General features: G+C 47.7%; 1 protein-coding gene across 1 annotated transcript in view; it reads left to right on the top strand.

Moving 5' to 3' along the window:
- Positions 1 to 5032: 5032 nt before the first annotated feature.
- LOC122573842 (insulin-like growth factor 2 mRNA-binding protein 1) overlaps positions 5033 to 26146 on the top strand; it is a 58183-nt gene continuing 37069 nt past the window's right edge. The window contains exon 1 of the mRNA XM_043740749.1: positions 5033 to 5136. Coding sequence (XP_043596684.1) covers positions 5048 to 5136 — 89 coding nt within the window. The 5' untranslated portion in view covers positions 5033 to 5047. The remainder of the gene's footprint in view (positions 5137 to 26146) is intronic.

The raw sequence follows: 26146 nt of genomic DNA, 5'->3' as shown, positions 1-26146 counted from the left end.
CTGTCCCCACCTAAATTCTCCCTTTTCCCCTTGTACACCGACGTCTTCTATATTCCCCTTGGAGGACCCTTTCCTCCTGGCCCGAATTACGTCGCTCCTCCTTGCTTTCCTTCCATCGGCTGATCCACCCTGGAGGGGTAAAAGCCGCTCTCGTTCGTTCCCTTCGTCTCGGATCGCTCGTTTCCACGGCCGTCCCAGTTATTAAACTACCCACTCCACGATTTTCTGGAATCACGTGGATCGCATTGCCATTCGAAATTACGTTGATAACAGCGGCCAAGTAATTATATCCGGTCGCATTCGCACGCTTACGATCCGGTTTACGTAATCGTTTAAAAAACCTAACCGGCTTTAGGAAACAACACGCGGCGTCAGAGACGCGCGTAAATTCAAAGGCGTCGTTCAAGATTCTTGGAAATATCGTTTTCCTAAGGGCGATCCGCTTTTAGCCCTGAACGATACAATGGAACGAAGATAGTTTCCACCAAGGTCGACAACAGATCCATTAATTTTTACGCGCCCGGAAACCATTTACCGATCCCACGCCAGATCTTGGCCACGCTTCATTGATACCGATATTTACGAGCCGTGCAACTATTAATTATCTTTAAACACTGCCTTAACCTACCCCAACCGTCATTACCGCGTGGAACAAAGAGCCGCCACGCTCTCAAATCCGCAGTTTCGTCCGGCCATGAATGACCAACTGAATTCGATGCTATTTCGTACTTGCACGATAGCACGACGATATATAATTTTCGAATTACCGCAGTCGGTCTACGAGTAAATTCTACGTACGATCGGATTCTCCGAACACGCTGCGAAAGCTCGTCGATAATTCGTTTCATCGTCGGTTCGTCCGAATTGCGTCGCGTCGATTGATATATTTTTATCGAGTCCGCGAGTAATAAGCTAGCAAGGTAGGTGTGACGATTTCTTTGTCTGGTAAAGGGAAAATAAGTCGCAAACTGTGGAAGACGGTTCCAGGAAGCTGATGTGGATTTATGCTCGATGAAGAGGATAATCGATTGATCATTTAACGAATTAGTCGATGGAGGCTAAGAGGGAAGAAAAAGTGTGCGACAAACGACGCCTAGAGCTTTTACGTGCTGACCCGATCATGTGACTCTCCGCCATATATTATGGAAAATACGTGTTACGGGTTTTATTATTAATTCGCCAGAATTGCCTACGTTCCGGCTGATTGTTCGCTTCTATACGCATCGTTTTTATAGTTACTTTGGTTTTGGTAACATCGATGTTAACGAAGGAACAACGATGCCTGGCTCGACTATTCTTATTAAATCGATAAATCAAATTATACGTTTTCCTGTTTGTCTGAAACTTCATTTGACGGCGAACATCGGAAAAGTCGTTTCGTCTAAGCATACACGAACGATTGGATTTTTATTTGTTGCGTCGAAAAGAACGGTATTTCTATCGGTCGTTAAGTTACCCTCTGTAATAAAAATTCATAGCGAAACCACGCGACCGCATAGCACGTTCAAAATTCAAGTTCAACCCGGTGTTCTAACTGGCCGTCCACTTGTTTATAATGGATCAACGTTTCTTCGGTTATGCGACCACTCCCCTCGCGGTGTTCCCTTCTCTTTTTCTCTTTTCTTTTTTCTCTCTCTTCGAACCCCCTTGGCGTAATTCGGTGATTCGTAATCATCGTTTGTTTTCTTCCGGAAGAACATGACGCAAGTCGTACAGGTGTGCCATTCAGATCAAATGCCAGTAGAACTCGTCTCGATATTGTACGCGGCATTGGCCGCGGAATGACCGAGTTTAAACTCGCTAGGGATGAACGAATATTCCTTTTATCGTTGCGAGGAATGTACGAAACGAAGAACCATAGATCGACGTTTGGTTTGACCGAGTTGATTCTAAACGGGCATTTTTTTCTTTTACAAATGGTATTTTATAACGTAGGAGGGACGTAGGAGGATTGCTTTTGATGCTGACAGAGCATAACGAAACGCAATTACGGCAGGTGTTTGAACGCATCAGAAATTCAAGTGCCATCCGGCCATAGAGTTCTGTGAATGATAAATCTAGTTCAAGGATAACACCCTCGTCATTGCCAAAGATAATGAGGATGAAACGTGAGCGCAGAAAAGCCAGGAATATCCGTGGTCGACCTGCACCCATATACCTGCAGGCATGCACAAAAGAAAGGCGAATCCTTCCTTCCTACCTGGCCGAACAAAGCGAGACCTCCGTAACGGAATCAATCCTGTAGTTCTACGGAGAACCAGGAATCCGTACTTCCAACGTTCGGTAAAACTCTATGCATAGATTCGAAGGCTGGACGATTGTACTTTGCCGATTCGAAGGTTAATGAATCGTGAGTGAAATGCACGTGAAGTAACGTACAGCGGTGTCTTTTAGAACTTGGCGGTGGTTGGGCACTTGTAATCTCCCCCTTTTCGACTCACGAGTTGATCAGAGAAGCACTCTTGACTCTGTAGAGGCAAAGGGTGAAGCGTTACGTTTCTTATTTATCTGGCAAGTCGATGGTACGAGACGATATATTTCAAATGGAAATTTTCCCGAATCTAGCACGATATTTATTTATTATGAAATTTATGTGTTTGTACGTTTCGTACTGTGTACGTTACGATCGTTCAGGTTTTCCATGAAACAGGAAAGATTTGTATTCGCAGGATATAGTAGACCGTAGGGTACGTATTTAGAAGTAGGGATAATTCAAGAGCGGAGGAGAGTCGTGGAAACTGGGTATACGCGACGACTCGATTTCTATCTCATCCGACACCTTTACGTTGTTCACGTTCGCAGCACACTTGGCAGAAGTGCCATAAATTAGGTAGCAGGAGAATGGAGCGAGAAATGGAAAAACAACTTTTAGTGTTTACCGGCATCCATCAGATGGCGACTCTGTACACGAGCAACGTGGTACGCCAGCCGTGCGAAAATACGAGAAATGTAGGCGTTTAATAGATAGTTGAATGAAATCTATGGCGAGGATTGTTTTTTGTCGAGAGCGAAGGGAAAGGTAGATTGAACGCGACGATGGAAAAACGATGAGGAGCAAGATGGCATTCGTGCGAAGAAAATGTTCCAGCTTTGATATAGCCAGGCAGGATAGTCGAGGAGAACGTTTTCCTATTCACCCTTCTCTGTCGAGTCTCACACGCCGGTACGATGGTCTATGTCTTTGGTGGGGACGAACAGTAAGGCTTCCCCTTGATCGGGAGAGGGAGGAACAGTTAGTGGAGGGGAGGAAAGCCGGCGAAGGGTGGGGGTATATTGGGCGCGGCCTAGGACGGCCGCGCACCGCGTTGTTATAAAAATAATATCAGTGTACCAGCGCGCTTTCTCGCTAGATATCCCTGCCAATATAACCGCCGTCAGCGTAGCACGCTGCTGTTAGTCGTGTGTGTGTTTTTCTTCCGATTCGACACCCGTGTGCGTTCGCGCTTGCCGATAGGTGTGCGTAAAACTCGGACGAGAATCTGCCTGTCTCGACGCGCATTTATAACCCCATTGATCGTCGCGTATTCGTCGTGATCGCAAGCAGCGCTGATCGAAACGCTCGGCAAAAACGGAGAAAGGGGTAGTAGAGAAGGAAAGGGAGGGAAAGAGAGAGAGAGAGAGAAAGAGAAAGAGAAAGAATCATCGGAGAACAGAGAAAGGACGACGCACCCACGTATACGTGCACTGAGTTAAGGCCAGTGTCATTTACGAATATAGTAAAACGCAGTCGCACTCGGTAAAGAGGAGGCCGGGTGTCGTGTCACTTCGTATTCGGTAGAGTAAAACGGCGCATCGGTACACCACCTTTGTAACACGACCGATTAATGCACGTGCGTCTCTTCGACGTATATGTACATGTATATAAGTGTTAGGTACAAAGAGAGGACCAACGTAATTGCGAGAGGAGGACGTATCTTTTTTTCTCTACCGGCGTTACTAACCCGTTGTGTCATCGCGTAAAACGGTGTCCATCATTCTTCTTGTTGTTCTTCTTCTTCGAGAGCAGTAGCGGGAACCGGATAACGCACAGTCCCGAGATCGTACTGATCAACCAATCACGTACGAGCACTAGACTGTCTGTTCGGTTTAGTTGGTAAAAGTGCTCGCGCGTCTTCGATACGTGGAGGGATTTCTCCGTTAGTTAGAAGGAGAGAAGGAGTGAAGGAGAGGCGGCAGCGTGCGCAAGGAAGAAGGAGAAAGCGGCGGTAAGGGAATCGAGGGGAAGGGGTACGGTAGTAGAAAGCCGCCGGAGCAAGGAGGCAAGGAGGAAAGTACGGAAACTACTCCACCCGCAAGAGTTTCTTTTCGGCAGTCGTTGAGAGAACGAGAGACGAACGACGAGACGCTATCTTTCTATCGTTTGGAAGGAAGTTACTGGGAGCAGTGTGCCGCGTGGATCGTCCTTAATTCGTTATTTCGTTTTTTCTTTTTGTTTGCCACGCTGTTTCGCGAGGCCTTTAATAATCGCTACCGATTACCGTGTGCCACGCGTGGTCGTCGTGTGTCATCATTGTGAAAAGGGTGAAGGAAGAAGGACCGATAATCGTGTGTTCAACGAAAGAGACGAAGCGTGTGTCGGAGAATCGGGAAAAAAGAGGGAGAGAAGGAACACGCGTGGAGGAGTACTCTCGTAATTAAGGAGGCGAGAGAGGACGCTACTGTACGGAGAACCGAGAGAAAGAGTTTATACGTGGTGTCTTGGTCGTGTATACGTCGCCGTGCGTCCTATTTTCATCCTTTTTCTTGCTCTCCTCTCTTTCATTCGTGCTCGTTCTGTCGCGCGAACGAGAAATCAGCCAGTGTTTAGTGCCAGTGTTTGTCTACCTCAGTCGATTAGCGGTAGCTAACGGCGAAAAGCTGCATTATAAAAGATATTTAGAAGAAAAGATAAATTTATATATATATATACATAATATATAGTATAATATATATTATATTGAACAGTGCTAAATACAACTTCGAGTATTGTAAATAATTCGTCGGTTTTTGTGTGAATTTGGCAACGAACATTAACAACAACAACAACAACAACAACAAGAACAAAATCATGTCCCTGGATAAGTTTACAGAAGGTGGCGTGTTGCAGAAGGAAATGGAGCGTTTAGAAATAGAGGAGAAAAACGGCGATACCACGAGGTAAATTAGTCATCCTCTATTTACGAATCTCCCGATACTTGTATCGTGTTTCCGGTGAGGTTAGAAATTCACCGATACCATTCGCCGATCACGTCGCGTATCTAACCATTTCGCGCCTTTTCTTCTCCCTACGATTCGCCCCTATTTTTTCCATTTATTTTTACCTTTCGTTTCCCCCTATATCCTCGTTTATACGTTTAACAGCCTTATTCCTTCGATACGTTTCAACGTCCTTCTCCATATACCCATGTACCTATCCAACCGACACAACGATCTTTCCCTTAGTCTGCATTACTTACAAACGTACGTACGTATCGTTGGAACTGCTGCAACCGCAAGAAACAGCAGGCGTGCATCGTTGGAAAAGATTTTCGTTCGGTATATGGGAAAAATTTACGGGTACGCTGGTGTTACGAGCTCGCTTTTGGCAATAGCTTGATAATAACAAACATGAACGATATTAGGGCTCACCTAACGGTTCTCTGTATCAACAGATCGTCCACAAACACTCGATATATACACGCGCCGCAGGCACACAAGCACACGACGAAAGCAACTTTTCAAAGGCGATGAAATATTAACGTATTACATGGTATTATATGGATAATTGTATTCCACGGAATTTATCGCGTCTGACGCGAGAAATTTTTCATTTATTCCACTGCGTGTCTGTCTGTCGTTGTTACATAAGATTTGAAAATCACGTTTAATGCTTTGGTAATTAAATTACGTAATGGCCATTTTTTTCTTTAAGCTCGTTCGATCGCGTCTAATTTACGTTGCTCTCTTCCATTCCGATCGTCCCGTAGATAATCGTGTAAAATTCGTCGCAGATATTTCCTTGGTGATCTATCCGCGAGCGTCTGGTTCAACGTATCGTAATCCCACCGACTAACTAAACATCGAACATTGACTTCCGGTATATACTTTATTTCGCGCGTGACAAGTATAAAATTACACGAATTCGTTTGGGCAAGTCCATTGGCCATGAATAAAAAGAAAATGTAGATTTCTGTTACGTTCGTGGAAGCGAGGATTTTAAAACGGAAATTCGGCGCTCGCCCGCCGTGTTAGTTTTATCAAAGTCGAAGCTTTCGTAATAGCTGATTCATTTCGTGAAATCTCTCGGCATTGGTGGTGGTACGTGTCGTTAGAAGCTAACCATTCTGTCCAGCCAGTTGTTTTTCTAGAACTTTATGTGGAACGATACTAGCGAGCCGAGTAATAACTTTTCAAGTAGCCGAAACGCATGCTAATAGGCCGTGAATATGCTCGATTCTTTGTCCGTAACAGAACAGAATACGCTTTTCTTTATTACTTATTTAACTTCCTGGTTACACGTTGTGTAACTATGGTACTTTTGTTTTTTCCTTTTGGTAAGCTGGCCGTGGCCTTGATATCGCACGTGGCACAGCTTTGCCCATCGTCCCTGAAATTCGGCCGGTTTCGGCGTCAACAAGGCGGGAAATGAAAATTCTACGTTAACGCTTATTTAACTCGGCCGAGAAACGTCTCAGCCGTTCTAATTAATTCGCTCGCTTCTCCGCGATATACCAGTGACGATATGCTACGACATTTGTCGCACGGCAATTCAAAGCGCATGTCGAACGACTTGTGAGAATTCTCGCGTTTGCCTATTTCGCGGAGAGATATTCGATTCCGCGATGATAAATCGTTTAAAAAATTACGCCAGGCACGCGTGTCGTTAGAACGAGAAGATTATGTCGCGCGAAGAATCAGATTTTTATCCAACTTTAATAGAGCCGATAATCCAGCGGAAATTTCAGACTCGATAATTCCGAATAAATGATTCGCGAGCTCGAAGATACGATGGCCGAAAACGAAACGCAATGTTATAATAGTGATTCACTGGAAAGAGGCGCACGATAAAGGTCGGCCGAAAAAAATGTCCACGTGGGCACTCGTAGTAGATACAGGCGTTTACGTGTCACGGTAATGCCAACGTACGGTGGCGTAAAAATAGAGAGTGGCCACCGGCAAAGATATTTTATACCAAACGACCAGACTCTATTATAATCAATTATATATATACCGGAACCGGGAGAGATTTTCTTCCGACGTCGTAAATAATCCGGAATAAAAGTATACATGGTCGTGTTGTGACTAGTTTTTTTTTTCGAGGTCAATGCAAACAGTATAAAAATATGACCTACGAAGGGAGTTGAAATAGTTCGAGCAGTGGCCCCGTCCGCTTTCACAACTAAAACTAAATCAGGAGAATTGAAAATAAGGTGGCAGCATCGATTGTACGTAGGAATTCCTCTTTTTTTTTTTTTTTTTTTTTTAGAATTAAGGTAGAAAATTGTATTTTCCGAAAAGATGTTTATTTCGCGATACGACAACGATGCGATATTATTGATAATGGAAACGAGTAGAGGTTATGTGTAGTTGGATATTCGGCGATAGTTACGAAGTTACGGAGACGATTTACATAGAATTCGCGTGGAAGACACCAAACTCGAATTTCGCTGTAGCGATGCAGGACACGTTAATACACCCGGCGTATTCTCGAAGACACGTGGAATTCCAGCATTCGATTTGTACTTGCTTAAAACTTTCCACGCACAGAGCGAGAGGTGCCTGAGTTTCGTGCTACTTGGTGCTTCTGCCATTTCTCCACCTACAACGTACCTACAACGATCGTCGTCATCATCATCGGTGTATCGTTACGAATATAATTGCGGTAAAGTCGTTTCGTCCTTGGCTGTTCGTACTTTTTCCGTAATAGATTTGTACTGCTCTTTCGGATACTTTTTAATTCTATGAGAATATTCATTATGGGAAAGTAGTTTCCCGAAAGAAAAATAAATGTTCGTTTTGTATTTGTTCTAAGCATCTTTCGCTCGTTTAGCAACCTTCGATCGTCCGTAATCGAATTTCGGTAAAATTCTCCGTAGGATCTTTGATCGTGTGTTAGTTTTAACGTTGGCAGCATTGCCGTGACATGCTACACGCCATAAACACGTTATACCGACGTTCGTAGCTTAATTGTAACCTACTAGACAGCTCTTCGACACGATCGATTCATTTTCAAGCGAAATCGTACGAAATCTGTGGACGATCGCCGCGGTTTTTTCGAAATGTTCTTCTAAATAATTAAGCGACGATTATTCTAATTCGGACACGATGAAACGCAGATAGAATTTGTAGAGAATAGCGGCGGGCAACGAATTTATGGAATAACATATCACACGAAGTTTTACAATTTCAACGTCAATATAGTCTAACGTACGATATACGAATATAGCGAGATCGATGCTCAACAAGGACAGGGGAATACGATCTATCGATGAATCGACGAATAGATCGAAGCGTGTAAAAGGAAACGTTCGACGCTTTGATAAACGATATTGCGTGTCCCCACGAAACGCGCGTGAGCGTTGTACGTGGCTCTATCTTTTGGTGGAAACGCGCATCAAACTTTTTCCACATCGGTAACGTAGGTGTCTATATATGCGAAGTTTGAGCGGAAAACTCAAACGGATCGAACTATACGTCGTAAAGAGAAGTTTATCCAAACGCGATTTTAATTTCTATTTCATTTAACGATTAAAGCAACAACTATCGAATAAAACTATACAATTTCAAAGGACGTAATTGCGGAGAAAGTTGCAATGAAAACAAACTGTAGTAGTTTACAAGAAAGTTTTATCTCCTTTGGGAACGAATATTTACCGAAGACTTTTGTGTCGGTTCACAAAAGTTTTTCCCTTCTTTTCGTGCGTTCACAATGGACAAATACAGGGATCGTGGAGATAGGATCGCGTTCAGGTCAGCCATCCATCGATTTCTCAAAGGTTTTCATTTGTCTACGTCAAAAATTCTGTTCGGGAAATCTCGAACAAAAGGTTCAGGTATATCTTGTCTGCATTGTTAGGGCCACATCTGCGTCCGTTTGATCGTGTTTCGAAAGGTCCGGGCCGATTTCTAGGAAGGTTGAAATTAGTTCCTTAATATTTTTCTCTACCTGAGTTTTAAGTCCTTGAATACGCTCAAAGACGAGTATTCCACCTATTGATCAGCGTTGCAATGTCAGTCGTTTCCAAAGAACACTTCTTTCCTTTTTCCAGATGTTATTTCCTTCTTCCTAGTTTCCATTTGTTCCTTTCCCAAATCTCCCCATTTCCAAAAAAAAAAAAAAACCCCCAACTTCCCCCGTTGCGCACCACATTGGATCAAAGTTCACAAGTCGGTACATCCACGTTCCTTCTTAACCATAGTAATGCGTATTCGCCTTAAGGAACGATGCCTTCCAGCAAAGAAAATACGGCGTTTCTTATAGACGGTTTTTAATTTTGACAAATTTCAGGAAATTTTCATAATCGAAATACACAGGCAAATAGAAACTCGTCCGACTTGCAATTTGCCGTACGAAACCGCATCGAGGAAATAAAATTTCGATCTAATCATCGAGCCATCGCGTCGAAAGTATCCCGCGTGTGATCTAATTTAAAGTCGCCACACGAAATAGTTCAATCGATAAGCTTCGTTTCGTCGATTCTCTGCACGTAAAACAGCAGGTTACGATAGCGAAACGGTAGCGTTTTTATCGCGGACATCTCCTGTTTGAGCAACGAAACGCTGCGAGATTCCCAGCGAACGGAATTGGTAAATGAAACGCGCGATAAATCGTACGCCTGGTTTTCGCGCGACTCGCTCGTTTCCTTCAACGGGAGAACAATTTTCCAACGTTGCACGAAAATCGGTGGAACCACGGGTTTTGTGCTGGAAGGAAGAGCCGAGACGAAGAAATCGTAGCGTAGAAATGGCTGGCGGTTTCCATAGGGTAGACGGCCGCCATTTGCAAACCAGCCTTCACTGCCACGCACATTCATTAGCATACAAGTTGATACCAGTTGAACCACCATAATATTACGACATCTTTCACCACGTTCCACAACGTTTATTTTCTTCATTAACGGATTTTAACGTAGATTTTAAGGTTCACGCTTTCTTGCTGCTTCGGCTATTTCTTCCTCTCTTTTTTTTTTCCTCCTTTTCTCCCAGCTCCATATTACGTGGAATTTTAGGAAATTTCACTTATGGTCTCGGTTATCTATAAAAAAAGAAAAAAAGGGAAGAATTTAATATCCGCGAAACTAACGCGTAAACTATGACTCGTCAAACTTAATAGAAACGATTCGCGTGTTTCGCTCGATCGCATCTTTGGATAAAGCAATTTATGGTATCTATGGTAGAAAAATGGTGAATATGTCGCCTGATTACACGAGAGGATGTTACTTGAACACTTTTCTTTTTATTATTTAATTTGTACTTTACAATTTGTCCAGCTGGTCATTGGCTAAATTTTTCTAACTTAATTGCTAAACAACACATGGACGGCTACTCGCAGCGGGATGCCATCTTCCAGTTTGACTATTTTATTTCTTTAGCGAGGTCAGCCGTGTTTTCTTTTTAGTCCCCTTTCTGCCAGACTTTTGCTCCCTCCAGCGGCCAACTAGTTTCCATGCGTTGCCGTTCTTTCCTTCTATCATTTGAAAAGTCGAAGGAATTTCGCGTGGCGATAACGAGCGTTGAGAAATTTACCAACCGAAAATGAACACGCAACGAGTTTACGATTTTATCTCGTTCGATATTACGATGTTGTAAAATGTTTACTGTGAAAATTCAAGCGTTATCGATCGACAGCGGAAAAAATGTGGTACGCGAGAGCTGAACCACATCCGCCAATTCGAAATTGGAGCATCGCGCTCGCCTTTAAATAGCGTTCTCCGATCGATGTGATCGATGCGTTTATGATTTTCCAAAGAATTACATAATAATAAATAGGTACGTACTTACGTAAGTCAGGTAAAGAGTTGGTTCGACGTATTATCTTAAAGCGCGGAGAATTTATTTCGCGAGCGGTGTCCTCGTTTAGGAAGACGCATTCGCTGACTACAAATCGGAGTAGCGCGCGCGTTAGCCTCGCGATAATTGTGGAATTCTCCCGGGTCAGCTTGTTCGCAGTTGTTTGCACTTTCTCTTGGTGTGCGTCGCCCAGCTCGCCGAACGTTCGTACACCTCGTGAAACGTCGTTAAGAAGAAAAAGAAAAAGAAAAAAAAAAAAGAGGAGAAGAGGAAGAAAGAGAAACGATCGGTAGGTCGCGTCGTTTCTTCGGGCTAGTCTTTCGTCTTTCGTCATCGCGTTCGTTCTGAGAACAGCAAACGAATCCGTAAAGAAGCTGCTCGTACCAGAGTCAGCGGTTTCTTCCGGTGTTAATGGTCCTCTTATCTCACCTCGACGTGAATAAACGACGAAGGATGCACTTAATTCTCACTGCGCGTTAAAGCCACCACGTTTCCACCGTGTGGATTTTAACTATCACGAGTTTTAACTAGCTTCACCGGCACCGCCACGCATCCGCACCAACCTAATTTCTTACGTGAAACTTCAACGTGCCACTATGGTCGATTAATCGGCACGTTAACGTTCGGCGTATTGCGTCAAATAGACGCGGACGGAAAATTCGGAATCTTGGTAAAAAGAAAGTTGACGATGCAAAAAGGTTGGACGCGGCCGGAGAGTTAAGGTCCCGGAGGCTCGGTGAGCCAGAGCATCCACGTCGAAATTATAATTGCCGTGAAAGAGCCGAGATAAGGGTGTCGTGATACGAGGTAATAACGTGTAATTACGATACACTCGTACGCGCATAACGTATAATACAAAATTCATTTACATGCCACCCAGACAGTTTCTTAACGTGATTATACTTAATACGCGGAAATTAAGATCTCTCGTCGTATCATTATTCGTTTTACTCGAGTAACTCGAGTATGGGCGCGAATGTTGCAGCCAGATGTACGTTAATCGACTACTCACCGCGACGTTGCTTCGTCGAAAATATCGCGTCGTCGATGAGACCGAACCGTTAGCCGGCACGAACGTTACCACCGTAATTCTCCATACAACCGTTTGCCCCGTAATTGTTTGGAAATGGTGGAAAAAAGAGAAAAAAGAGCCAATGGAATCGCAGAAGCTCGAGCGTGTATCAAGTGGTATTTGTCAGCGACGTACACGCCGCACGATACGTTTTTCCGCGAGTCCGCGGGTAACACGCAACGAGTGGCCGCACCGGTCAGTCGTCGGTTAGACCAACGAGGAGTTTACGTTTTGATTGGTCTCTCGTCTTTTCTGTTTCTCGTTGTGGTGCTGGCGAACGAAGGTCACGCGAACTTACGTACAGAGCGGCGTATCCGCCTTGCAGGATCGAGGCGGGAGCATCACTTATTCAACGTTACCGCTTCCACGTTGAGTCTTTGGTTGGTTTACGTGCGCGTCTCGGGACGTCGTAAAGAAGGAAACACCGGTATACAGCGATGAAAAACAACAAAGAAGCTACGTGTAGCCGGCTATCTGGTGCGTCGTGTCCTATAGGCTCGCGTTCGCGTGGGTGGCTTTATCGTGGTCTCGTTGTCCGATTCAAGATTAATGGTAAACTGGCCGGAGGAAATGAAACTTCTCTCGGGTCGAATTCGAAACGACTTTTGTGGAATCGCGAGTGCCAACCGTATCGAAGCTGTCGCGTTTAAGGCTACCGTTATAGTTCGTCCGAGCTTACGAGAGACAGGGTCGCGATAATTCCGTTATCCCCGATGAAACCGCGAACCCTTAAAAGCATTCTACCTGCCGCTTTTAGCTGCCGGACGGTATACAAATAGGAAAAAATCGTCTCTAAATCGGTTAGCATATCGATTCGTGAAAGCTCTTCTACGCTTTCGGATTCGAAATCCAATCTCCACGGCCGTCTGCTTCTGCTGTCCAATCACCGCCGGTCAAGACGACGGGTTTCGTCTTTCTGGCGTACGAACGTCGTCGTCTCTCGAAGCGAATCGCGTGAAGACGCCCCCATCGTGATGGGGCGATCGAGGGACGCTCGATGAAGTAATACGCGCGGCGTGGGAACAGAGGAAAGCGGAGAAAGAGGACGGAAGAGAGAGGAAGGAAGCGCGAGTCTCGGGCCCCGTACGAATTTTTAATTAAATTTCGTAATCCGCGGCTGAGACTGTGCCGCGCGTTCCAACGCGCTTTTGTCCGTGGAACTCCGTGAAATCGTCTTCGTCGTCGTCTTCGTCGTCCTCGTGGTTCTTCGCTTTTCTCCGGCGCGGAATACGTTGATGTCGCGCACTCGCCTCTTTCCCGCTCTGTGCAGCATCGCGGAACGAATGTACCGGCGTGTAGTACATTTAATTAATCCCTGGCTGGTCTACCGGCGGCGCCGAGACGCCGTTTTTTCCCACCCTCGCGCGTCCCACCTCAACCTGCCTCCCCCTCGCCCTTGGCTAAAATAGCCGCATTCCGTAAATTCGATTAAAACTATAATCGGCGCAATGCCGCTGGATAAAAGGAGATTGAAAGGAGAATGGGAGGATCGAGCGAAGAGATCGCGATGCAGGAAACAGTTCTCATTTATGTCCCGCTCTTTTTTCCCTCCACCCTGCACGCTGGTTATTTTGCATCAAGTGCGTGGCTATTATCTTTTTCTCTGCTTCGGTAGAAATTGAATTTTACGTTTAATGGATTTTTCCCGATTTTCCCAGGCTGTCGACCGATTCGGGAAATGAAGTCGACGCGGCTAACGTGCGCGTATCGAGGGTGATATTTTTAAATTTCGCCGCAGCATCAAACCACGTCGACAAGAAGCTGCGTACGTTCCACTCGTTTTTCCACCAACTTTTCGGACGTTTCCGATCGAAGTTGGCCGAAACGCCTACTGGTCGGTCTTCTGTTACGAACATCTTTCTTTCATAGGGCTCCTTATTATCGCCACGTTCAATTAAACGCCCCGGAGGATGAGGCGCGACGACCTCGTGCCGCGCTTTCGTCCGATCGCCTTCCACCCAGGTAGAATCTGGACTCTTCCGCGTGGAAGTCGCCGCGAAGCGACGATACCAGCGAGGATATCGCGCTGCACACGTAGGTTCGCGATTTAGTATCGTCGAGGCCACGGTATTTCCCCGCGGACTTTAGGCTCGGTCCGTGGAAACGGCTGCTGCCGGACCATCGTCGATCCTCGCTGATCGGTGCTTGGTCGTTGGTGGCAGATTCCCGTGAAATTTGCGCGAAACTTGGACGATGCCGCGACCTACAGGCGCGTATGCTTCGCCCACGCACCTTCCCAAAGTATTGATTACTTTCTGCCTGTGAGAAGGAAGGGACGGGAACGTGGGGCGGCAGAGAGGAGAAGGAAGAGGAAGCGTCAGAGGAGATGGAGAAGGTCGGAGGGAGTAGAATCGGAGTAGAAGGGGTTCTGTCTCTCTCTTCCTCCCTCGTTCCTTTTCCCTGCTCGCCCTGCCTGACTCTCACCCTCTCTTTCATACACACACACACACACGCACACGCGCACACACACGCACACGCACGCACAGGCGCGCGTTTCACTCGCTCGCACGTATCCTTTCGTAGTCTCGCGCTCGCGCTCGTTTCTCCGCTTCTCTCCCTCTTCGTTACCTCGCTTCTGCTCCTATCCGGGAACCGCGCCTTCTTCTTTTCGCTGCCGCTTTCACGGATCATCTCGCTCTCGCCTTCGTCCGTCCTTTCATTTCGCCAGGAGCTACTACCATCGACACCGGCGACCATCTACTCGGACAGAAACGCGTGGCTCTCGTATCCGAACTCGTTAGGAAGAGCCGGTCGAGAGGATTGCGGCGATCGCGCGAAATCGATTGTTTTTCACGGGAAAATGTCTTGATTGGTCGCTCGTCCCGGCTCTCCTCTCTTCGTTCTACTCGTCGTCGAAACGCGAATCTCGATAGAGACGCGGCGACGAAAAATCGTTGCAGCTATTCTCTCACGGGAATTCGTCGCCACCGCCAGGCGAATAATCGACAACCTCGAACGTCCGACAAGATTTTACCGTATTTTTAATTATGCCGACGACCAAGCAACTGGATGTTCAAGCACCGAGTAGAATTTTTACGCCGACCGACACAATCGGAGATGATCTCTGGAAACGTTACGCTTCGCTTGGATCGATCGAGACGAAGGATACGTCCGATCCGATCGAGAAAACGGACGTATCGTGGTGCTCGTGGCTGGTGTACGATGGCTCGCGGTGGATCTCGTAGCCGGCCGTAACTCGAACGATTCCCGGGCAGGATGTAAGGAGAGTCGATCGACCGGCCGACCACAGCCAAGGACGTAAATCGGAGTCGTCGGGGCCCGGGATCGCCGCTGCTTTTCAAACGGGGCGAAACTCTTTAATTTCGCATCGCCATAAATAATTTGACCGCAGACCCGTGGCTTTCCTGGAAGCAGGCCTTGCTCTTTCCAGACGCCGACAACAACACCTCCTCCGTCTCGACCGCATAACTTGACATGTATCGTACGCGCTGCCATTTTCGTTCGCCGATAGATCGTCGCGATCGGCCACGCCGTTCTTCGTCCGCCGATCCAAGTTCAAACAGCGATCCCGAACTAACACGCCTGAGAATAGTCGGCGGATCAGAAACGCGAAACGTCTGTTGTTGAAATCTCCGAGAAAGATTCGACGTAGAACGTGCAATTTCTCGGCGATAATCGGCTGATCCGTGTTTCGAATCGGTCGAATCTCTTCGACGTCGTCGCGCGATCCGGCGATCGGCACAAATCGCTGAAAGTGCGACTAATTATTACGTAAGAGATTCCGGTTGCGGTAAACGTTTGGAGCATTCGCTCGAACGTCTAAACTGGAATTATTAACGATGGAATGTCTAATCCGATCCGAGGGGCAGGGGGATAAATCGTCCGTGGAGAAATGTAGGTCAAAAGTGAACGTCGATCGACGTGACTCGTTAGAAGAGAGACAGAGAGAGAGAGAGACCGTTGCCACGGTGTACGCGATCGCTAAAGATACCACGGCGGATCTGGGTCCATTTGCTTTTGAACTCTCCTGCGACTTTCCCAAATCCGGCACACGTGCATAATAGACAAGATCTGCTGACACGGATACCGAATCGCCCGATTACCATCGAATATAACCGCTTCCGATATATCGTCGTTAAATATTTCGCGATTTTCCAAACGAAAGCTGCAAATCGTATCGCTCTTATTCGCCTTCTTCCTCTTCTTCTTCTTCTTCTTCTCGATCTCGCCATCTTCGCGAGAGATCGTAACGACGTTGCGTCTACGGTTCGCGGATTTTCTTCTACCCCGTGCAGCGAATTCGGCGCGATAATTTATCGATCCGTCGATACAATCGCACCTAGTCGGAAAGACGAAGAATGCTTTGTCCGATCGGTCTTTAAAGGTTTTCAAACTTCGTAGGATCCGGAGATCCGTGAGAAAAGGAAGGTCGGTGTTTATCATCGACCGGCGATGGTGAAACGGCGTGAAAATATTTTCACCGAGAGAAAGGAAGAAGCGTAAAGCGGACAGACGCGCGCGGACTGGCACGGAATGACGGACCCATCTTCGTTATCAGTGTACACGCCGTCAATTTTCGTAGGCGCGGATCGGGCAGCCGTGTAATCGCTTCGCGTAGTACTAACTTTCGTAGTCTCGCCGAATCGATCCGTGTTCGGTCGGTTTCAACGAACCGGCATGGCACCGGTACCGGCACCGGCTATCCGACGTACGTCGTAACCGCGCGCGTTCTCCTCCCACCACCGTTTCGCATCTCGAAGCGCGACCAAATCTCCCAACCGACGTCTCTAACGATCCACCTTCTCTTTCTTTGTTTCAGGTAAGAAACGTTCGCAGCGATTTCACGCCCTTGAATCTTTCGGAAAGATCGCGTTCGAGAGTCTGCAGCCGGCTCGAGAGACTCGCGTGACTCTCTCCGATCAACCCATTGACAGATTCTCCGTTTCTTCGTCGTATTATCCGCAAATTACGCGGGCCTAATTATCGGTGTTTAACGTCGGACAGGGATTTTTCTCGTAATCGGTGTATAGCGAAAATTGAATTTGTCGATGGGTTATCATTGGATGCGGAGAAAAGAAAAGAAAAATGTATGGAGGAAAAACGGAGACTGGCGTGCTCGGTTTCCAAGGACAATTTCCAAGGGATACAGAGCGGTGAGCGATGTTCGCGCAGTATCCTACCCTATCTTTTATAACCTTTATTCGGTCGAAGGAGCCCGGCATTATGGTCGATCGAGGTAAGATTGCCAGCTGTAACCGGCATTATACCGGGAATAGGAAAAGAGAAACGGCTCGCGAATTTATTAATCGATCGACTGGGACACGATGGATCTTAGACCGGGCAACGTTTTTCGAAACTGGCAGCGCGCTACGACGATGCCCGGCCACCGCTTCCCACCTGTCGCGCTATTTCGATAGTTGCTTTCGACCAGTTTCCAACCATTCGAAACTTTCGCCTCCCCTATTCCTCCGTTTCGATGTTCGTCTATACTCTCGCGAACCTTGCTAAGGAGAACGTCGCTCGTCGCGTCAACCCTGTTTTTTTAGCCCCTTTCGCCTATTGTCGCAATTGTATCGTTCGCATCCATCCACCACGTTACCGATGTCCACGCGGTGGAACGCCGGTTGTACGAAAACTCCGTTTACACGAGTGAAATTTTAACGTTGCCCGATCAAGCGAACTTCAGCTATTGTTCCAACTATCGCTGAGCGAGCGGTCGATTCGCTTACCCGTACGAACGTCTAACGGTAAGACGTAAACGGTGTAGAGGCAGGCGTTACGCGACACGCTCTCACGCTTCGCCGTCGATACGAGTTTGCAACGTTGTTACGTAGAGCTGTTCGGGGAGCAAATGTTTCGCGGAATCCTGTTATACGAGCATGAACTCCTATTAACCGAACGAAAAATCATAGATGGCGGGCAGTGGTAGGTGGACTCCTGTTACACGAACGACCCGGCTATACGAACCGACTTGTGTCTACCGGCAGCTTCGTATAAACCAAGTTCCAGCGTGCTAGATTTTTCGTGCGGACACGAGAGAAAGAAAAGGATACTCGGAAGCAAACGCGATCGTTAGATTTTATAATCGAGCGGCGAATAAAAAGTTCGCTCGTCGCAGGGTATCGACTTCGATTACGATCGGATATCGTTGCTGCGGATCCACGTGGCTGCTCGGCGAGTTAAAAGCCGCGGATGAACAACGGGTATTTGCGCTGCCACGACAGGATAAGGCTCGGAGGGGTGCGGAAAGAAGCATCGGGCGTGTCTTTCAAAACCAAGTCCTCTTTTATTATGGCAGAGCAAACAAATTCTTTCAATCGTGGCCTCTTCGCTATCGTCCTCCCTTTGAGATTAAACGTAGCCATCCAGTCGAGCTCTCCTGGTTCGATTCAGTTTTTTTCGAGTATTTAAGTACAGTCCGTGGCAAAAGTTCTCGCGAAAACTTGCGGCTCTCGCTTTTTCTTTTCTCTTCTCGTTTCTTTCTCTTTTCTCGTTGGAAACGCGACGCGCCGTTTTCCGTCTCGTTATCCGTTCGTTCGATCGGAAAGCTGGACGCTGATCGTGACCGATCGTGCGTGAAAGTTGGAAAAGTTGGCGTGCAAAGGGTAACGAAATGGCAGAATAATAGAGCGGTGGAAAGATCGCGCGAGAGATGCGAACGTAAAAGTCGAAACATCGAGGCCAGGCAACTTTGCGCGATGTAATTTGCATGAAACGAGCGTGGTTGGACGAAAGTTTCTCTCCTTTTCCTGCAAAGAAGCAAAGTTGACGAGGGGAAACAGAGAAGAAGCGTGTTACCGGTACCCGACGACGGTCCGTCCGCGAATTTCCCGCTTCCGTGTTTCGACCGCGCGTTCCAACGCGCCTACCAATCCCTTCGTTATCATCCCGCCCAGTGATATTTCGTCGGAGCGCGTTGTCCGCGTGTCGGTTAAATCGGCATGTGCCCGTCGAACGCATCGATCGTCACGCAACCTTAAACGCCATCGGCCGAACCTGTAAGATTTCACCGGCTAAACGGCGAAGAGCGTGCGTGCAGGGTAGGATCGCCGCGGTGGTGTATCGATGCCTAGGAACCTGGAGAAGAGAGACAGAGAGAGAGACAGAGAGCGTTTTTGCCGGTTCGTACCCTGGCCTTGAAATTTCCCTCTCGGTCTCCACCCTCGTGCCTCTCGCGTCGCCTCATGGAGAAAATAAGCAAGGCCGGTGGTGGAGATAGGAGAAAGAGCGAGAGAGACGGAGCTCGCTGCGGAGCCGAGAGACGAAGCAGTAACGCGCGAGGGAACGGTGGAGGAAGAGAGAGAGAGAGAGAGAGAGACGGGCCGAGAGAGAAGATAGCAGTGCCCAGCGAGTGCGACCCTGCTCGCGATAAGTTTGCACAGAGAGCGAGAGTGCGTAGAAAGAGAAAGCAGAAACGGTTTGCTACGGAAAGGGAAAGAGAAAGGAGGAGGTTCGGAGGGTGTACGGTCGAAGGGCGAAGAAGAGAAGGGAGAAAGGGAACAGCGGCTCGTGTATGCGGAGGATAGGAGCGGTGGTTTGGGTCGTGGGGGTTGGCGCAGGGGAAGAGGGGCAGAATCACCGCGACGCCGGCTTCGGCTGAACCTTCGTAGTGGGAGTGGGCCGGGGGGTGGTAGCGGCGTTGGACGAGTAAGAGGGTTGGAATGGAAGTCGTGAAAGTCCAGAATAGGGTTGGAGGAGCGACGAAAGGGGCGCCACGTGCTACGGGAGAGGGTCGTTCATCCCCGGGTCAAGGTTACCCTCCTCGCGGACCTCACCCTCGCGACTACCAGCATCGTGCCATTTACCCTCAGCATCGCGGTTGCACAGCCACCATCGATCCTTATTTTCCTTTTTCTCCCTAGCACCTTTCGGCAAACTCTTCGCCGATTGTTTCGCCCGGGTTTCTTACTCCGTCGAAACTTTGCCGCTTCCTTCTGCCACGTTGTCGGTCGCCGGTGGTCCCCTCTTATTCCTGGGTCAAGGTTATCCTCGCAGCGGATTCGATCGGTTGACCGGCGAATCTCGTCTCTGGTTTCCGTCCCCGTGCCACTCGACGATCGTTCGTTTTCTCGTCCATGTATGTTCCGTATTCTCGAAACACGTCCGAGCACGCTGCAAACGAGAAGCATCTGCTGTTGTCCCTCGCGTAGCCGCATACAGACACGCCGGGTTCGTTGGTTCGTTACGATCGGCGAGGAAATCGAATCCGCATGAAAGCAGCCGTCAAGTTTCTCCGCGTCAGCCGTGGCCAATTCTGACGGAACTGAGAAACGTTGGCGGCGCGTGGAGGACCTCTCGTTCCCGGGCTAAGCTCTCTGTCGACGACGGGCTGTCTCGTTAGACGGCGGGGATTATTAAATTCGCGTGCACCAGGTCCGGCTGACTTTTATCAACAAATGCATATGACGTGCATGAATGCACTTTGCGATTCATTAATCTGATGGAAGACCACTCGTGATCCTGAATGTACTCCCACTGGCCCTGGGCGTTTACCCCGGGCTCGCCTCGGCTGCAACTCTTTTTATCGATCCTTGTGCACAGACCGATACTTCCGCGCCTTTCATCGGCCAATCAGGGCTACGCCTCGGACGTTGAAATAAAAATTGCCGATGCGGCCGCTGTCGCCAAGACGCGCAATTTCCCTCGCGAATCCTCGTCGTGAAAATTCCTCGTAAATGTCCGCGTTTTCGTCCAGGAACCCTTGAAATCGCGTTTTCGTCTCCTTTCTTCGTTTCGCGGTTTATCGTCGTGCAATTTTCGTTTCCGTGTTAACGAAAAAGGTGGAGAGAGAAAGAACGCGAATTATCGATCACGAAACACGCCAGCCGAACACACGAGCAATCGCGTTGTCGCTTTCGTGCGAGAGACGTTCTACGAGCGAAAGCCATGACTAATTCAGACGACGTTCGATGCCGTAGACGCGTGTCCCGCTCGACTATCGAGGTTCTGTACGGGACACCGTATATCCATGTTTCGCGTGTTTCCAATTTTTACGAGCGCCAACCGATTTCCGTTTTCCGTAGTTTCCCACGAACGAACGCTTCCACCGACCAGTTCATTTTCTTAATCGAGAGATTGTAACTGCTTCGAACAGGTAGAGCACGTGTTACGCGGTCGTTGACTATGCGCGATTACTCGCACGAGATACATACTCGATGGTTACTCGAGACGTGGTCGTAACATTTGTACGTGGGGCAGGGGATATTTTGCGTCAAGTTGGCAGACCTCTGCCGACAGCAGCGGAGTAACGCCCGATAAGGTTGCGCAGCCGGGATGAAATTTCTTGACGGAAACCATAAAACGTTGTTACCCCAAAAATTGCATCGCCGCCACCTCTGTCTCTCGCTCACTGTGAGCAATAAAACGGGAGTTTTGGCAGCGGTGCGGGCCCTCGTAAAAGTTGCTCCATTCTTTGACACCAGCCTGCAATTCTGTCGTTCTCTGGCGCGCGCCGATACGCCGCGTTAAAGGAAAATCAGGATTAAACCGTCATCGAGTCGCGCGTATACCACGGCAAACGGGCACGGCATTTGGTCGGAAGAATGTGACGTCGCATAAAAGAAACGTTGCTGCGAGATTTCTCTTCGGCGCTGTGCGTCGTTGTAGTACCGGAGTTGTTTCGGTGTTTGTGGTCGCTGTGTATTGCGATCTGCACGGTAAATCCAGCCGAGCCAAAACAGCGAAAAGAATGCTATTGTACCGCCTTGGTAAATTTGTCTTGCGTTCCGTGACGTTAGGGATTCGTCGTCGCAATTCTGTCTTCCTTCCGGTATCGTGTCAATTTGAATGCATTCACTTCGCCATGACGCATAATTCGCGAATGCCCGGGGAAGGAACAAGTCTCTGTGTAGGGTAGGATCGCCATAAACTCTCGTTCTCTCTTATTTATCACCCTCTGTGTGTACCATTCCTTCGCTCATCCGCTCGGCAAACCTACCATTGTCGGGAGGGGGGCGGGAAGGAAGGGGCAGCAAGTTAAGAATGCATTTCGCCTTCGTCTGCCCACGGCTTCTCTTCGTATACACAGCGATTAAACGCAAAGCCAATAGAGAGTTATTAAAAGAGCAGGACCATCTTTTTCTCGGCGGTTTTTATCGCGCGTTTAAATTCATCGAAACGCGTATCGATTTATACTGCGCGAGTCGGACCGTGCTATTTTCACAGGATCGCTTCTTACGTGCCTCTTCGCTGTTTTACGGTCAAGCGTTTCGTATTTTTCCTTTCCACCGCCAAAATATCCTCCGCTGTATATTTTAGCGCGTCGACGATCAAACGCGCGCAAGAGTTCGCTGTACCGCGTACTCGATACCTTACGAGCGTTGATCTTCGCACGATACGCGAACGCTGTTCTTCTTTTCTTCTTTTTTTTTCTTCCTTCTTTCTTTCTTCTTGCGCGTCTCATCGATTTCTCTAGAAACGGTCGCAAATTTCGAGCCGAGGGGTTAGTTCCATATTTAAGGGAGTCCGGTTGAACGCGGTACGAGCACTTCCGGAAAGGAACGAGCGGATCCTCCTTCCATCCTCTCCAATATATATGCACTTCGCATTTGTCTACCCACGCTTGATGCCTTCGCGATGTTTATGCGATTCACCGATGCAAAGGTGGAGAAGGAGGAGAAGTAAGAGAACCGGGAACCGTAGACGGGATGGAAGGGGATGAGGCTGGAAGAATCGTCTCCCTTCTGAAATAATGTCGAGTATACCGAACGCAGGAACGTAACCAAGGGAGTGCGCCCGCTTATTGCCTTAAATTGCTAATTGGGCTTAGGACCGACGCTGCCTTTCCACAGCGACGAGCTCTCTCTCTCTCTCCTCTCTCTCTCTCATCTATCTATCTCTATCTCTATCTCTGTGTCTCTCCTTTCTGTATGGCCCGAATCTACCGTCTCTCTCTTTTCTCCACTCGGTTGGTCGGTTCTTTTTCATTCGCCGCATAGATCCCCGAGTTCGACTTCCTCGATGCCTATTGTCGATGTCAGACCCTTCGCCTCCTCCCTGTTGCAGCGGCAAGAGGGAAGGAGCAAGAAGAAAAGTCTGGACGAAGGAACAGGGGCGCCAGTCGCGAGAGCGACAGAGATTAACGCACCCTGGTTCTCTTCTCCCCTGTAGAAACAGCATTTACCCCCATTGTTTTCTCATCTCTAAAAATTTAACAGGATCGACGCATGATGCCTTTTCAAATCTGCACGCGGGACTCCTTTTTGCCTCCTTCTCCTCTCTCACTCTTTCTCTCTTCCTCTCTGTCTCTCTGTCTCTCTCTCTCTCTCTCTCTCACTTCTTCTTACCCTTCGTTCCACCTACGCGAGTGAAGAGGCAGGCGTATTAGCAAGGGGTTGGCCAGAATTACGACACTTGCGAGTCATTTCTTTTCTTCTTCTTCCTTTTGTCGTGCACTGAGAGACATTTAGGACGCTGGCGGCGTTCTTGCGCATGGAAATTCTTGAAAGGGATGAAGGAGCAGTGGTTGACGGGACTGCTGGATGTATAGAAAGTGAATCGTTGGTAGGTGATTGAAAAGCGTGGCAGGGTTGTGTGTTCGTCGTGTTCGTATCGAAAGCGCGTCATGTGTCGGCGCGGTGTCGTTATTTTCCTAAGCTGGCTCGTGTTGCGTATTGCGAGCCGAATGTGAACGGGCCGTTGTGACAGGTAAAAAAAAAGCAAAAAGTAATCGCGTGGTTTCGCCAACCGATTCCTCGACTCACCTGCCGGTTGGATAGCGCGATGGGCATACTCGCCAACAGTTTGTTCTTTATCGTATTATCGTACACCCGTATACGTGCCCAGCGTAGACTAATCTTGATACTGTTCCGCTCACCACCGAGTGATACTTACGCGGTTACTGGTTTCGGCGTCGCACGCTCGTGCGTCGTTTAAAGACGAAAATAAAACCGGACGAAGAAGCCAGAGAAAGAAATTAGCATTAATTGACCTCGTAGCCCGTAACCGGGGAAGAAAAAAAGGAGCGCAAGAAACGCGACAGTTTCCGAGAAGCAATAAAATAATACAATCGCGTCTCGCGTACACCGTAAACTTTAACAATCCATGGAATCGTGGCTGGGACAGGCTGCGTGCCCGGCTTTCGCTTCCGTTTCGCCGGAGTAAAATCGCCGATAATACATGGAAAGCCATATCGATTGTAAACAGGAGGAGAAAAAATGTTGAAACGATCCGACAATCATAGGTGTCTGTCGGCCACGTGGCAGCTGCTTCAACAGCTGTTACCACCCCGATGCATCAGAAGGTGCGCCAGTTTTTTTCTTCTTGGTGCTGATTTTTAATGTCGCGATATCATGCGCGGAACGCGGCTCGGTGCTCGCGTGCACGCTCCTCTACCCCGTCACAAAAAGGAAGACACCGCTGTTGCCAAAAGCGCCCAGCCTTTCCGACCAAATTATCTCTGCTGTTCATCTTCATTCACAGTTCTTACACCGATTGACAGCTACAAAACCGTACACCAGCACGCGCTCTAACAACAGCCTCCGCTGAAATTGTTAATCCTTTCTCGCAGCACCGCCGTATTCGATTAATCTTCGTTGTTTGGTCCAGGCGACGGACATTCGTTCATCCGATGTATACGTACGCTCGTCCATGTGGCGCGAAGTACGATCGATAAAAGTTTTCGGAAAACGTGAAACGTGTCGCAGTCGAAATCGCAGTAAGAATCGTGCGCAGCAGATTCGCTGATCCAAGTCCAAAGATCTAAAAGTTTGAACATTTTTGATGGGGAAAGCTCGGCTCGCGGATCGAAAGGACTCTTTTCACCGCGCGTTTAAAAAATTTTTTAATCGTTTTTAACGCGGTCTGTTCTATTCGCGAGCGAAGCGAGGTCGAATAAAAAGAAAAAAAGGAAGAGATTTCGCGATAACGCGATCGACATTACGCAGTGATAAATGAATTAAACTAGGGTTAGCGAAACGTGGAGTACGCGCGCGTACTTGCCGGAACGCGTGCTCAATATAATCGGGAAATTAATTATAGGAGAATTCCGGACGAGTGTCCGTGGCTGCCGCGTGCTCACCGGCCGGTCGTTTTTACGTACAAACAAAATTGTTCGCGCAACGAGTGTTTTTCTGTCCACGTTTTTCCCGTTTCTTCGCCGGGGAGAGCCGTACGCATGGTCGAGCCAGCACCGGTCCGGGATATTGATTAATTAGGAAAAATTCACGTTGAATGGTCCGTCAACTTGTAAAATGGAAGTAAAAGAATGAAAAAAAAAAATTCGCACGCGGATGAAGGGTCTATTCAGATGTTGCCGGTTTTTCGATGAATTCATCGAATATTTACACACGACAGTATTGGAGCGGGCTTTCCGATTCTCTTTCGGCCACCGCCCTTTTTTCGCCCGTAGAATATTTTTCAGCATATTTAGATCTATATATATATACACACACACACACACACACACATATATATATACATATAAGCGTCGCACGAGGCACGATGCTGAGGATAATTTATTTATCTATACGTGCATGGAATTTGAATATCTTACCGTACGAATACCACGTGGAAAAAAGAAGATGCGTGACTGTCGGATTATCGAACGAACCTGAACTCACGGTGGATTCGTTGACGCAATGTTTTTTAAAATCCAGCGTACAGGTAATAGGTTCGCGTTATTCGATGCAGAACGAATAGTTGTGTACATAAGATTACGATAAAATCATGGGATTATTTTTGTGTTCCATCGGTTGGATCGTGAGCGTTTTGTTGTTCCTAGTGGCACGCTTCCAACGACTGACTCTGTCCGACCGATTCCTCCCGCGTGATTTTACTTTCAAATTGACGATTACGCTAGACCTCTTCAAGTTTCGATAACGGCGAATTATCGATACAGACGGGGTATGATCTCTTTACGGTGTTCTTTCTTCGTTCGTCTTGCTCTTCAAGGCGGTTGAAACGCTTGCCTGTCTAAAAATCACCATCATTATGTGCTGAAATTCAGCTCTTCGCAAAACAACTCGAAATACGGCGAGATTTTTCCCTGAATGGGAGGAAGAAGGACGTTTCGAGTGTACGAAGATTTTACATCGACTGATTTATTTAGACGGGGAATCGTTGTTGGTCGATCGGTTCCGAGAAAATTCTTCGTTCCGATCGCCTTCGTCACTTTCATTATGATTCTCGGGTATCTTTGATCGCGAA

This window comes from Bombus pyrosoma, linkage group LG12 (assembly GCF_014825855.1).
Source record: "Bombus pyrosoma isolate SC7728 linkage group LG12, ASM1482585v1, whole genome shotgun sequence".
Lineage (NCBI taxonomy): Eukaryota > Metazoa > Arthropoda > Insecta > Hymenoptera > Apidae > Bombus > Bombus pyrosoma.
The sequence above is the reverse complement of the archived record's forward strand: the minus strand, read 5'-3'. Positions and strand labels throughout refer to the sequence as shown.